The 12,754-nt window shown below is 36.6% G+C and overlaps 1 protein-coding gene across 1 annotated transcript in view; it reads right to left on the bottom strand.

Moving 5' to 3' along the window:
* Positions 1-9,845, bottom strand: part of ADTRP (androgen dependent TFPI regulating protein) — a 107,528-nt gene extending 97,683 nt beyond the window's left edge. The window contains exon 1 of the mRNA XM_023496340.2: positions 9,573-9,845. Coding sequence (XP_023352108.1) covers positions 9,573-9,725 — 153 coding nt within the window. The 5' untranslated portion in view covers positions 9,726-9,845. The remainder of the gene's footprint in view (positions 1-9,572) is intronic.
* Positions 9,846-12,754: the final 2,909 nt, after the last annotated feature.

Below are 12,754 nucleotides of genomic sequence, written 5' to 3'. Positions count from 1 at the left end.
ATATTATTTATATATACATGTATATATCTTATATGTATGTATCGTTGTTTATGTGGTATCTTCCCCATTAGCAGGGACTATTTCTATCTTTCTTTACATCCTCAGTCCTTATTATAATGCCTGACACATAGCAAGACTGAATTAATGCTTGTTGATTGACTGAGTTGATTTTTATTTAGGTCAACAAATACTTCCATTTAACTAACATTTACTAAGTGCCAAGTAGGGACCAAGTCAAATGGATTTCATCCAGGAGCTAGTTCAGATGAATTTCTCAGTAGTCAGATTAAGAAGACTTATTTTATGAGTTGGACTGCAAATATTATGTTCCTAATTTGATGGAACATTTATTAAGTGGCAAAGCACCAAGTATATACTAGGTAGCAGGGGAAGAAGCAGTTGAAAGATCATGTTTATAAAGAGTTTTCAAATTTACAAAGGACTTTCCCCATAATAGCTTTGTGAGTTAAGTGGTGCAAGTATTATTACTTCTGATTAACAGATGAGGAAACTGAGGCTTTAAAAGGATGGCTTGCCCATGATTACATAGGTAATAAATACATGATTCAGAATTTAAGCCCAGATCTTCTAACTCCCAGTCAGGAAAATTATATATTTGTTTCTAAGAGAGAAATGACAGACCCAGTTCCCAAGGAACTTAGAAATGAAACATATATACACAGATAATATAATGATGAAAGTTTAAAAGAGAGTTCCCCAAACTCTCTGGGATCACATGAAGGAGGTCCAGTGATAGGACATGCTGGCAGAGAAGTCCATCACAGAATACAAGACTGGAGTTCAGGAGAGGGAGATATAAATGAACCTTTGTATAAAAATGTTCAAGTTGAAACTTTAGGCTTGAATAAATAGAGCTAAGGGAAAAGGTGTGGAGTAAAAAGAGAAAGAGGAAGAAAAAAGGGAGAGAAAGGGAGAGGGAAAATAGAGGAAGAAGAAGAAAAAGAGAAAGGAACAAAATTGTATGAATGATCAACTATGATAGACTTAACTTTTCTCAGCAACGCAATGATTCAAGACAATTTCAAGGGACTTGTGATGGAAAATGCTGTTCACATGTAGAGAAAGAACCATGGAAACTGAATGCAGATGAAGGCATACTAGTTTCACTTTAGGTTTTTTTTCTTTCTTTCTTCTGGTTTTCCCTTTTATTTCGAGTCTTTTTTTTTTTTTTTACTACATGACTAATGTGGAAATATGTTTAATATAATGTTACATGTATACTCTATATCAGATTGCTTGCTACCTTGTGGAGTAGGGAGAGAAGGAAGGAAAGGAGAAAAAATTGGAGCTCAAAATCTTACAAAAATTAATGTTGAAAACTATCTTTCCATATAATTGTGAAAAAATACTATTAAGCAAAAAAATAAAAAAAAAAAATAAAGCTATGCTATACTGGAAAATGATACTTGGATATACTTGGATTTAGAATCAAGAGAACTGAGTATGAATGTCACCTTCTTTCATTACAATTTCTATGATCTTTGGTAATCGATTCATTTTCCTGTGTCTCAGTTTTCTATAAAACAAAGGGACTAAACTAAATGATCTCTAAGGAGTCTCTAGCTCAAGATTTTGACTAGAACATTACGAAGGTAGCTGAAGGAATCTGGGCCTAAACTTATACAAATTCATAGCAGTCCAATGAACCAGTGCCACCAGACCAGGATTTTGAGGAGTTAATTAAAATGAATTAAAATCTATAGGAAAAATGCATCCGTAGGGATATCTCTCAATTCCCAATAATATTGTAATAGCTACTAGCAGGGGCTTCTTGGCCATTATATTCCTGGAATTTAGTAGTTCCCACCCATTTGGGAAGAGAGGAAACTAATGCAAGATCACTCTTGGATAGGTATGGAAGGAGTTTAGGAGATTCTTGAGAAAAGAAAAAAGGGGAGATATCAATGGTTCCATAGTAACACTTTGGTTCTCTCTTCAAGATTATAAGAAATGATTTCTAAATGGACAAGTAGAGCGGTGTGTGGCTATTCATTTTTTACAATGCTATTGTATCAGAAGCTCTGAACAAACTTGACTCTACATCTGCTTATCTATGTTATTTTTTTAATCTTTTAAAAATTTTTAAATTTTAAATTAATTTTTTAAAAAAAGCTGTTAAAGAATAAATTGCTAGATTTGATATTATTTTTCCTAAACACATATAATTCACTCAGTTCTTAAGTTGCCTCTTGTCACTTTGTTTGAAGCATGAGGTACAATGGGAACCAAACAGGAGAATGACCTTTCTGTAGCACAAGTCTGGGCACAATGTTAGATCCATTGTGAGAGAGCTGCTTTCTATCTCTTTCCATAAGCATGAGGTGCTTTACAACTACATGTCTAAGTGCAATTGCTAAAAATGTGGGCCCTATTTTATAAATCTGCCCTGTAGATGGTGTTGTCCCGGCAACAACTGTGACTGCCCTAATATGTTCAGGATGTTTTTTGATTATGCCATATTGTCTCACTGAGAATAAAGTAAGAACAGCCTTGTCTTTCATGTCCTCTTACCTTCTTAATGCTTAAAATTAGATAACTCATAATAAAAGAGAATACAAGACTGATTTACTCTCCGGACCAAACCTCACAATTTCAAGAGAAATACCCTTAATAAAAACTCAGGGTACAAATAACCCGATGGAGAATATTCTAACAATCAGAAGGAAAAACAAGTAAAACCACAAAGCAAACCCAAAATATTGCTAGAAAATATTGTAACATAAAGGAAAAAGCCAGATAGAAGAGACTCTGACATACCACCTAGAGATCATCAGAAAGAAATATCAGGTTGACTTAAGAAAGAGAAAAAAAATTATTTTTAAAAATTAGGAATGAGTTTAGGTCAGAAATTAGATCCTTTATATAGGATTTTAAAAAATACAAATAGCAGACCAGGAAAAAATGAAGAGAGGAAAGAGACATGAATAGATTTGGAACACAGTTCTCTTCTGGCACCCAGATTTAAAATGAGAATAAGAAAGTAAGAATTTAAAATAAGAAAAACAATGAATAGGGCTTGAGGGTATTTGAGGAGGCTGAAACTACTCTAACACATGGTGACTAGTTAAGCATTTGGCTAGTGCTACCTTGATTTTTCCTCTTCAGGAAGAGGCCTCCTCCCCAGCCTCTCAAAGCCACATGTTCATTTGTAGTACAAGCGTAACCATGGTGAGATGAGTAAGCACACCCTCTATCCCAACCATAGCCCTCCACTTTGGATGGGAAGGAAACATGTTCCTCAGATTTTCCTATTTTCTTCATCATCAATAATTTCATCCCTCCCGAAAATTTGCCAATCATCACACATGCACATTGCTCCACTTGCATCTGCAAGATGCCGACACACTAACTTCGTGTACAGAATGCTGCTGTTATGTTTTCTCCTGATCTTTATCAGCGTTGCCATGTCAGAGTCATCATCAGTGATGAATATTTATTTGGCACCCCCAGGGAAGCTCCGAGCTGGCGAGGAGAGGGGAGTACCTTGCCAATACAAATATGCAGAGACATAATACCTGAAGTAAAACGCTAGTGAGTGCCCTACTTCTTGGCTAATTGAAAGTCAGTGTAGTGAAATTTATGAGTCTGCTGTGAGTCAGGACCAGGTTCCTGAAGGAAGAAGATTTTAAGTTTTTATTGACTCTCTGTGCTGGGCAAGAATCTGCCTATATACACTATACAATAGAGTGATTAATGAGTTGTTTCTATATAGAACAAGTTGGAGTGGGGAAAACTGGAAAACATTACAATAAAATGACATAAATCATTCCAGTTTGAGCTATCTTTAGAACAAATGTTGCCATCATTTCAATTTCTCTTGTCAATCTTGATCTGCCCAAGGAAGGTGGAGCAAATTGTTTCTTCTCATTCAAAGTTTGTTCAAAATTGCTTTCCTCAGAATTTCTTACTGTAATTGTTTTTATGTCTTCTCTAGTTCTAGCTATGGTCAAGGACTCCTTTGTGCCTTTGCTTTTGCCCCTTCCTCAGACTGATCTGAGCAGATGTTCTTGAAAGTTGTAAGTGATCCTTCAATTATATTGCAAATTAACAAACTTGCTACCTGGAATATATCTCAGTGGACAATTATTTGGGGCGGGGCAAGGAATAGTGAGGATAGCAATTAAAAATTCACAACTAAGAGATATATATTAAACACATACACACACACACACACACACAAACACACATACCTTCCACAAAATCTTGAAACAGTATAATCTTAGTCCTGAAAGAGAATTTAAGATATCACTGAGTCCCTCTATTCCCTTTCATTCAAGTAGTATCCTAACTAAACCAGTGGAGAAAGATGAGCACATTTTCTTAGCTACTCATATAAAATTCCTAATTGAGAATCAGGGCTCTGGTCTTATATGAATAAGATTCCATCTTAGAGGCTTTTCATAAGTCATTGTCTTTGACTCTTACCTCCCCTACTCAGTTTCCCCCCAAACCATCAGAATTTAACATATATCTAAGTTCCACAGGAGAAAAAAGTCATTCAATTCCCATTCAAGCACTCAATGAACACAGGACAAGCTTTATTTAACCAGACAAGAATGCAAATCAGAAAGGACTCTCATCCAAATCTATTAACAGTCATAATTACTCTCTTTCATTCTCAATTGAGCTTCTAACCTTCCCATAAATCTATTCAGATTTTTGGTACATCATAGGATTTAGACTTCTTTGTAAGGGATAAGATATTGGGGTTGCTAGGGACTCAAAAACCCACCCCTCACATAAACCCCATCCACTACAAGGGAAGACTACAGTCCTCCAGATTTATAGTACGTAAAGGAATACCTTGTTTTATTGACCTTCACTTTATTGAGCTTCATAGGTATTGAGGGTTTTTAATTTAAAACAAATTGAAAGTTTGTGACAACCCTGAGTCAAGCAAGTCTATGAGTACCATTTTTCCAAGAGCATGTATACACATAGTGTCTTTGTATCCCATTTTGGTAATTCTCACAAATATTTCAAACTTTTTCATTATCTTTTATGGTGATCTGTGATCAGTGATATTTGGTGTTACTATTATAATTGTTTTGGAGTGCCACAAACTGCCTCCTATAAAGTGGCAAACTTAATCAACAGTATATATGTCCTGATTGTTCCATTGACCCAACCCACTAACTAGTAGATGAAAAGAGTCAAGGGGCAAAGATTTAAAATGAAGGGAAGGTTTGTTTCCTATGGAACAGGCATTCCAGAGTACACAATTGAAAGGGCAGGCTGATGTTTGACTGAAACTTTGAGGTAGGAGAGCTGAGGGGATGGAAATGGGAATCTGATGAGGAGGTGTGAGAAATAGAGATGCTCCTTAGGAGTTAAGACTCACTGGTTTGTGAAAGATATGACCAGAGGTAATGTTCAACACCAAGTGAAGGGTGCCATTTCTCTTCCCTTTAGAAGTTGGAGATTGGATAGGAAGCAAGTGAAATATGAAATGGGAGTCACAAGGTGAGATGGTCAGATGGGAGGCCCCCCCTTCACAACTCTTCTTGCTTCCAAAAGCTGAAGATTAGACAGAAAAAGGGAACAATTGGAGATGGAAATCAAACTTTCATTGCAAGAGAAAGAGGTCTCATTCTTCATCATTTTCCTCTTCCTTTTCCTTTTAAAGGATAGAGGAAGCAAGAGATAGAAAACCTGCAGATTACTTTTCTTTGCACTGCAGGTTCTTCAGATCCCAGTTCAGAGATTGGACTGGCAGCAGGAGTTGGAATCTGCCTTCGGCTATCACATATAAAGTCATTGTTTTGGGTTACATGGAAGAGGCCATTGGTCAAAGGAATGCTGGGCTCCTCTTCTCACTTAAGGAGACTGGCAATGGGGTGGCAGCCAGAAGTGGTAGATTCACAGCACAGGGGCAAATCTTTTGGGGCACATGAAAGACATTTACCCCCTCCACCTCCTTATCTTCTCTCAAGGGACATGCTGGGTCAAGAGGAGAAGGAATGATTAAATGATATCAAATGGACAGTATAGTGTACAGAGCATTGGGTTTCGAATCAAAAAGATTTGAGTTTAGCCTCAGACACTTCCCAAGTGTATGGCCCCAAGCAAGTCACTTAACCTCTATTTGCCTCATATCTAAAATGGGAACATACTAGAGAAAGAAATGGCAAATAACACTCCAGTATCCACTTATCAAGAAAACCCTATAGATAAGTCTATGAGGTCACAAAGAGTCGGATGTGATTGAACTGCCAAATAACAACTAATGTGTAACAACTCTTAAAGGTATTATCTAGGGAAAGAGTTTAGATAGAGGACAGAAGAACATCAAGGAGAATCCTTTTGGGAACACATGCATTAAGACTTGGGTAGGAGAAGGTATGTGATACAGTAGATAGAGCACTGGGCCCTGGAGATAAGAGGACCTAAGGGCAAATTCAGCCTTACACACTTACTACCTGTGTAACTCTGGACAAGTCACTTAAACCCCCAAACCTACAAACAAAAACAAAACAAGAATGTGACTAAGGAATGAGAAGCCAGAAAAGGAGACAGAGGGGTGGTTAAAGTTTTAAGAGGAAAAATGAAGAGACTATACTATCCTTGAATCAGAGAAAAAATAAAATATCTTCTGAAGGCAGAAGATAGGAATGTAAAAAAAAAAAAAAAAGATTGGTGGAGTTGATGATTAGTGTGTCATTTGTACTTGGAGCACTGTATTAGGTGTTAGTATTTTATCTACAGAGACTATAAATAAGTTCATCAGAGTTATAAATGTGTACAAGAGATTGCTAGAGACTAAGCATAGAGTGTATAGTGGAGAAATTGAGGCATTAGAAGTAGAGAAATTTTAAAGGAAGTTAAGTAATGAAAAGAAGAGAAAGGGAATGATAGCTATTGAATAGAGTTGTTAAGACTTAAACTTCTTAGATGACTTATGTAAAGGAGACATTGAAAGTGAATGCAAGAGAATGATTGCTAAGGTAAAGTCCTAGAGGAGATGCAAAAGAATGGTTTTGTAATATGGAAATGGGGAACTGAAGGACTTCATTAGCTGAGCTCAATCTACTCAGTTCCTTAAGAATGAGCATCTATTTTTTAAATAGTATTTTATTTTTTCAAATACATAAAAATAATTTTCAACATTCATCTTTGCAAGACTTTGTGTTCCAAATTTTTCTCCCTATCCTCCTCTTTCCCCAAGACAGCAAGCAATCTAATATAGATTAAACACATGCAGTTCTTCTAAACATATTTTCATATTCATCATAATGCACAAAAAAATGAGATCAAAAGGAAAAAAACCATGAAAAAGAAAATACAAACAAAGCAAACAATAACAACAAAGGTGAAAATACTATGCTTTGATCCACATTCATTCTCCACACTTCTCTCTCTGGATGCAGATCACTCATTGTTTACATTCTTCTTATCACCTAGCATCTAGTCATGAACATGTACCATGTTCAATTCTGTATGTGTTTAATAAATATTTGTGAAGTTGTTGGAGATGAATAAAAAACTACCATAGAATGGCAAATTATTATGAAGTGCTAAACTGTGTAGTACACTATTAACAAGAACTATGGAATTTCAAAAATGCCTCATGTTGGCAACTGTGAGGAGATAGCCCTGAGAAAAGAAGAATTTTCTTGTTAGAATTTTCCCATTCAGCAGATAGGGTGGGGCCATATGAAGACTTGAATAACAAGAGTTTGGATTTGATCCAGTAGACAGGAGGGAGCTCCTATAGGTCCTTGAGCAAGAAAATGGCAAGAGTAAAGCAGTTAAAGCATCATAATAGATAGGTTAGCCTCAATATGTGGGATAGGTTAGAACAGAAAGGGAGCAGGAGACAAAGAGACTGGTTTGGAGTCTAATGCAATAGGTGTGACATAATAAGGGGTGGGATCTCAGCCATGGAGCCAGCCAAATGGACTTGGGTGGTGCTACTGGGAAAAGAGAAAAAGGAATAAAGCCAAGAGATGTCTGCAAAAAACAATAGGGTGTCCTGACTGATTGGATAAGAGAAGGGGAAAGAGAGTACCAAAGCTTAATGGCTCAACAAAGGAAAGGGATAAAGACCTAGTCTGGGGCTACAGTGAGGTTTTGGACAAGTTGAGTTTCACTTACTAGAGAAACCTCCAAACTAGAACTAGAATTAAATCTGAACTTCAGATCTAGTGCCTTTCCCTCCATCTTCTATTCTCCATTCTCAAAAATACAACATGACAGATGCATGTTGCTTAGTTTTCTACTGTGTGTTGCTGTAGTTCTATAAAAACAATGTGGTTTTTTTGAGCAAATTCTGTGATTAAATCAAGCAGCAGCTTTGATATTTACAAACACATTGCAGCTGCATTCAAAATGCAATCTGCCAAGCCCCTCAGGAATCTAAAGGACTTTCCTCATCCAAGACAAGTTCTTCCAATTGGGATGTCACCTCTAGGGCCTTTGGATCAGAAATCCTCCTATTTTCCTTCACTTGGAAATTTCATGCTACATTTTCTCTGGCAAAACAAATCTTTCTGAAAATCTTCTCTTCCTAAATTGGCAGCAGGATTAACTAAGGCTCTAAACTTTGCTCCCATGTCCCAAACTAAGATAAAATGTGAATCTTGTTAAAGTCCTTTGTGAGGTGCTCCAGAAATCCTTGCCGTGCTATAGTGAAGGGAATAATTATTTGTTTAGCCAGGCACTGTGCTAAGTTCTTTACAAATATTATCTCATTTGAGACCTAACCACAGCCTTGCAAGATAACTATTATCCCCATTTTACTGTTGAGTAAACTGAGGTGGACAGAAATTAAATAATTTGCCCAAAGTTTCAGAGTTAATTACCCACCATAATCTTCTGGCTTCTTCTTCCTTTTAAAATTTATACTTATAAAGCATTGAACACTCATTCAGGATTTACTCCTCAGAATATTGTATGGTCAGGCGACAAAAATAGGGGGTACTGTCATGGGATGGATTTTCACATATATAATTTTAAAAAGGTATTTTTGTTGTTGTTGCTCAGAAGATCTACCTACCCTTTCGGTTGGAAACCGAGCCTACAAAAATGGAAGTGAGAGCTGAATTTGGCAAATTGTGTTTGTCGTTTCCAAGGTAAATTTGCTATTCTCTGCATGCTGAAAAATGGCATGTTTCCTCCATTCAAAATTACACTTCCTACACAACATACGTTGCCCTTGTCATCAACTTCCTTGGTACCCTGGAAAAGCTAAAAAGTCTGCTGCAGAGAATGGAACTCCTTTCTGCACAGAGGATGAGATGATGACGTCATCACTGACGTTTAACTGCCTCCCTGGTGGGATCATCAGAGAAAAATTCTGGGTCAGAATCTCTCCAGAAGACCTCTTGACATTTGACTTGCCCAGACGCCCCACAGACACTGCCCCTGAGTTACTTGCAGCACATTGTTTAGGAAAACAGAATGCCAAAAGTCTCAAGCAATGGAAAAAAAGGAATATTCAAATAATGGAGCTTTTTTTTCTTCTAAAAACAAAAGTTTTCTGTCTGGAGGCACAGATGGTAGAAAAGCAAATAGACAGATTGGTCCCTGGTGCAGCACAGACTTAGACTTACCAGATTCAGCACTGTCAAGTATTTCCACTGGCCTCCATACGGGAACATTTGTGATAATTGCTTCTCTCCTTCTTGGAAGGAGAAATAACAGTTGATGAAAATATACCAGCCCCAAACAAGAAAGTGGTATACGCACACAGACACTCTTGCCATGGCTTAGCTCAGACCAAGGGACTCGAAGCAGTTTTTCTGTTCATTCTAGAACCTGGCATTTAAAACTCCAAGCCCTGCTCTGTGCTCAGTAAAACTACCACCTCCACCCACTCCAGAGGACAGAGAATTTCAACACAGCTGAACTTTGCTTCCTTTTCTAGTGCTCTTTCCCTAATAAACGACTGGTTTACTGCTGGGTTTTAGAAAACCACTACCTAAATCCATCAGGATTGTGCCAGATCAGTTTCAGGTTTACATAAATTTGAATTTTCTTTTCTTTTTTCTTTTTCCTCAAGAAGGTGAGAAAATTTTTAAAGACTGGGCTATAACCGAACTTTGCACCCATTGGGAGGAGAGGCAGAAGCAGCCTTTTCACTGGCCTCTTTACCAAAATTGGATGTTGTCATCCATACTGTAGTGAAAGGATCATCAGGTTTTATTTTTCCATTGTCCACAGACAAATTGTCCCAAGACATTGAAAAAAAAAATGTTCATCAGCACCATAAAACTAAACAAGAAAATAAGAGAATGAGGGCAGTAGACAAAAAAGGCCTAGTCTGAAAGTATCTTTCATCTTCCCATGCAAGATAACCTTTTGCATTATGCTGGGAAACTATAGGATGTTTCGTGCTGTTCTAAGGATGAAATCAGCATGTACATGTCATGTTTTATCAGATCAATACTTATTAAGCACCTATTTTATGCCAACTGTTATCATAGCTACTGAGGATAGAAAGAAAAACACGTAACTGTCCATACCTTCAAAGAGCTTAAATTCATCAAGGGAGACATACACATATCATTATATACAAGATTAATATAAAGAAAAAAATGGGGGTGGGCAGTACTGTTTGTAGGGATATACCATTAATTCTCTGGAACTTCGACTCTTCATCTGATAACTGAGAGGGAGAGGTGAACTAGGTCATTACAGGGGAGAAAACTGAGGCAAACTTGTTAAGGTTCATACAGCTATTATATGGTTGAAGTTGAATTTTTTTTAATTAAAACTTTTTATTTTCAAAACATATGCATGGATAATTCTTCAACATTGACCCCTGCAAAATCTTGTTTTCCAATTTCCCTCCCCTTCTCCCACCCTCTTCCCTAGATGGCAAGTGATCCAATATATGTTAAACATGGTAAAAATACATGTTAAATCCAATATATGCATTCATATTTATACAATTATCTTGCTGCACAAGAAAAATCAATTCAACAGGAAAAAAATGAGAGAAAAAATAAAATGTAATTCAAACAACAACAAAAAGAGTGAGAATGTTATGTTGTGGTTCACGCTCAGTTCCCACAGATCTCTTTCTGGGTGTAGATGGTTCTCTTCATCACAAGATCAGAAATGGTCTGAATTATTGAAGTTGAATTTGAACTCAGATATGCCTGACCTGACTCCAGGTCTGGCACTCTAATGTATCAACTAGCTGCCTTGTGTATGATTAGATAGTCTCTTCCAGATAGAAATCTAACATAATAGCCCAATCACTGCTGGTTTTAAATATGGCTACTTGCTACCCTTGAGATGTGATTGGCTCGAGGGACTGCCTTCCTTAGGCAAGGAACTTTTCTCAGCTGAAGTAAATCAAGGTGTTTTCTTGGTGCATATCCTTATTGAATACCCTCTCCTTGCAATGGCTAAGTAAATCTGCTATTGTTAACTTGTTGAGTGAGTACCTCATTTAGTTTCAGCATCAAACTCAAACTATCTGGCACCTGACCCAAGTTAGCTCCAGAACAGGAGACCTCTCAATTTATCTGTGTAAATCTGGCCTCTGAAGAGAAGGGTTAGACAATTTTTTTTCCTTTCACTCTATAGTTCTTTATATTCCCTCCCTAAAAGGAAAATCATTTAATATTTAAATTTAACTTAGGAAGACTCATCTTCCTGAGTTGAAATCTGCCCTCAGACACATAACAGCTGTGTGACTGTGCACAAGTCACTTAATTAACCCTGTTTGCCTCAGTTCTGTAAACTGAACAAGAAAAGGAAATAGCAAACCACTCCACTATTTCTGCCAAGAAAATCTAACATAACACATGTGACAGGTGTTCTCTTTATAGTAAACTTTGACAGAGATGATTCATGGCTGACCAGAAGAGGTTCCCCTAACTGGCTGTTACATTCAGAAACTATGACTCTAATAGAGTGATTGAGCAATCACATCAGCCAGTTTATTCCTGTTCATCCCTAGGAATTAGTTCATTTAGCTCTGATGAATTTAACTCACGAAGGACAGTAAAATGTGTGTGTTTTACTATATTCTAATTTATTTTTTATGTTAATACCTTATTATTCATTTTTGTTTTATTCTTTTAATCTAAAGATTTTTTTCTTTGACAAAGAAATAAAAAGAAAACCAAGAATTAACTACTTTTATTTTTTTCACTATGGCCTGTTAAAATCATCCTGTTTTGAGAAATAGTCCTATTTCTCTTTTGAATCTCTTCTTTTCTTCTTTTTTCCCCTAGATTAGATCAGTTATGTCATCAATATAAGAATTCCCCAGTCAAGAATGTCCCCTACCTATGTAGATAGATATATTCTCAGAGGATACAGTTTTAAAGACTTACAGAAGGTTACATAGCTTTCTTAAGGATATAATCAATATTGTGAGAAGCAGGACCTAAAGCTAGATAGACATTGCTGACTCTGATGTCAAGTCTATCAACTATGACAAGCTGCCTTTCCTTTCTCAGATAAAGTTATTAGAAACACAAGAGAACTTTTTTATCCTAGCTTTCCTTACTGTTTTTAGCCCATTCTGAGTTATAGTGCTCCTGACATTAGTCTCCTAAAACTGTGCCACATTTTTTCATTTATTTTCATCATCTGACTTTCTTTCCTTTTTTGAGTATGCATTAAAAAAAATCAAGCAGGTCAAAAGAATTCCTGTGTATCCACATCTTGCTCCCAGAAACTCCTCTTTTTCTTCTTCATTGACATTATTTCAGATTTTTCTTTTCAGAATTTTATTATTGAGAGTTTCCCATACAATCTGAGTTGACTTCCTTAA

Source organism: Sarcophilus harrisii, chromosome 1 (genome assembly GCF_902635505.1).
Source record: "Sarcophilus harrisii chromosome 1, mSarHar1.11, whole genome shotgun sequence".
Taxonomy (NCBI): domain Eukaryota; kingdom Metazoa; phylum Chordata; class Mammalia; order Dasyuromorphia; family Dasyuridae; genus Sarcophilus; species Sarcophilus harrisii.
Note: the sequence above shows the minus strand (reverse complement) of the source record. Positions and strands in the feature narration are given on the sequence as shown.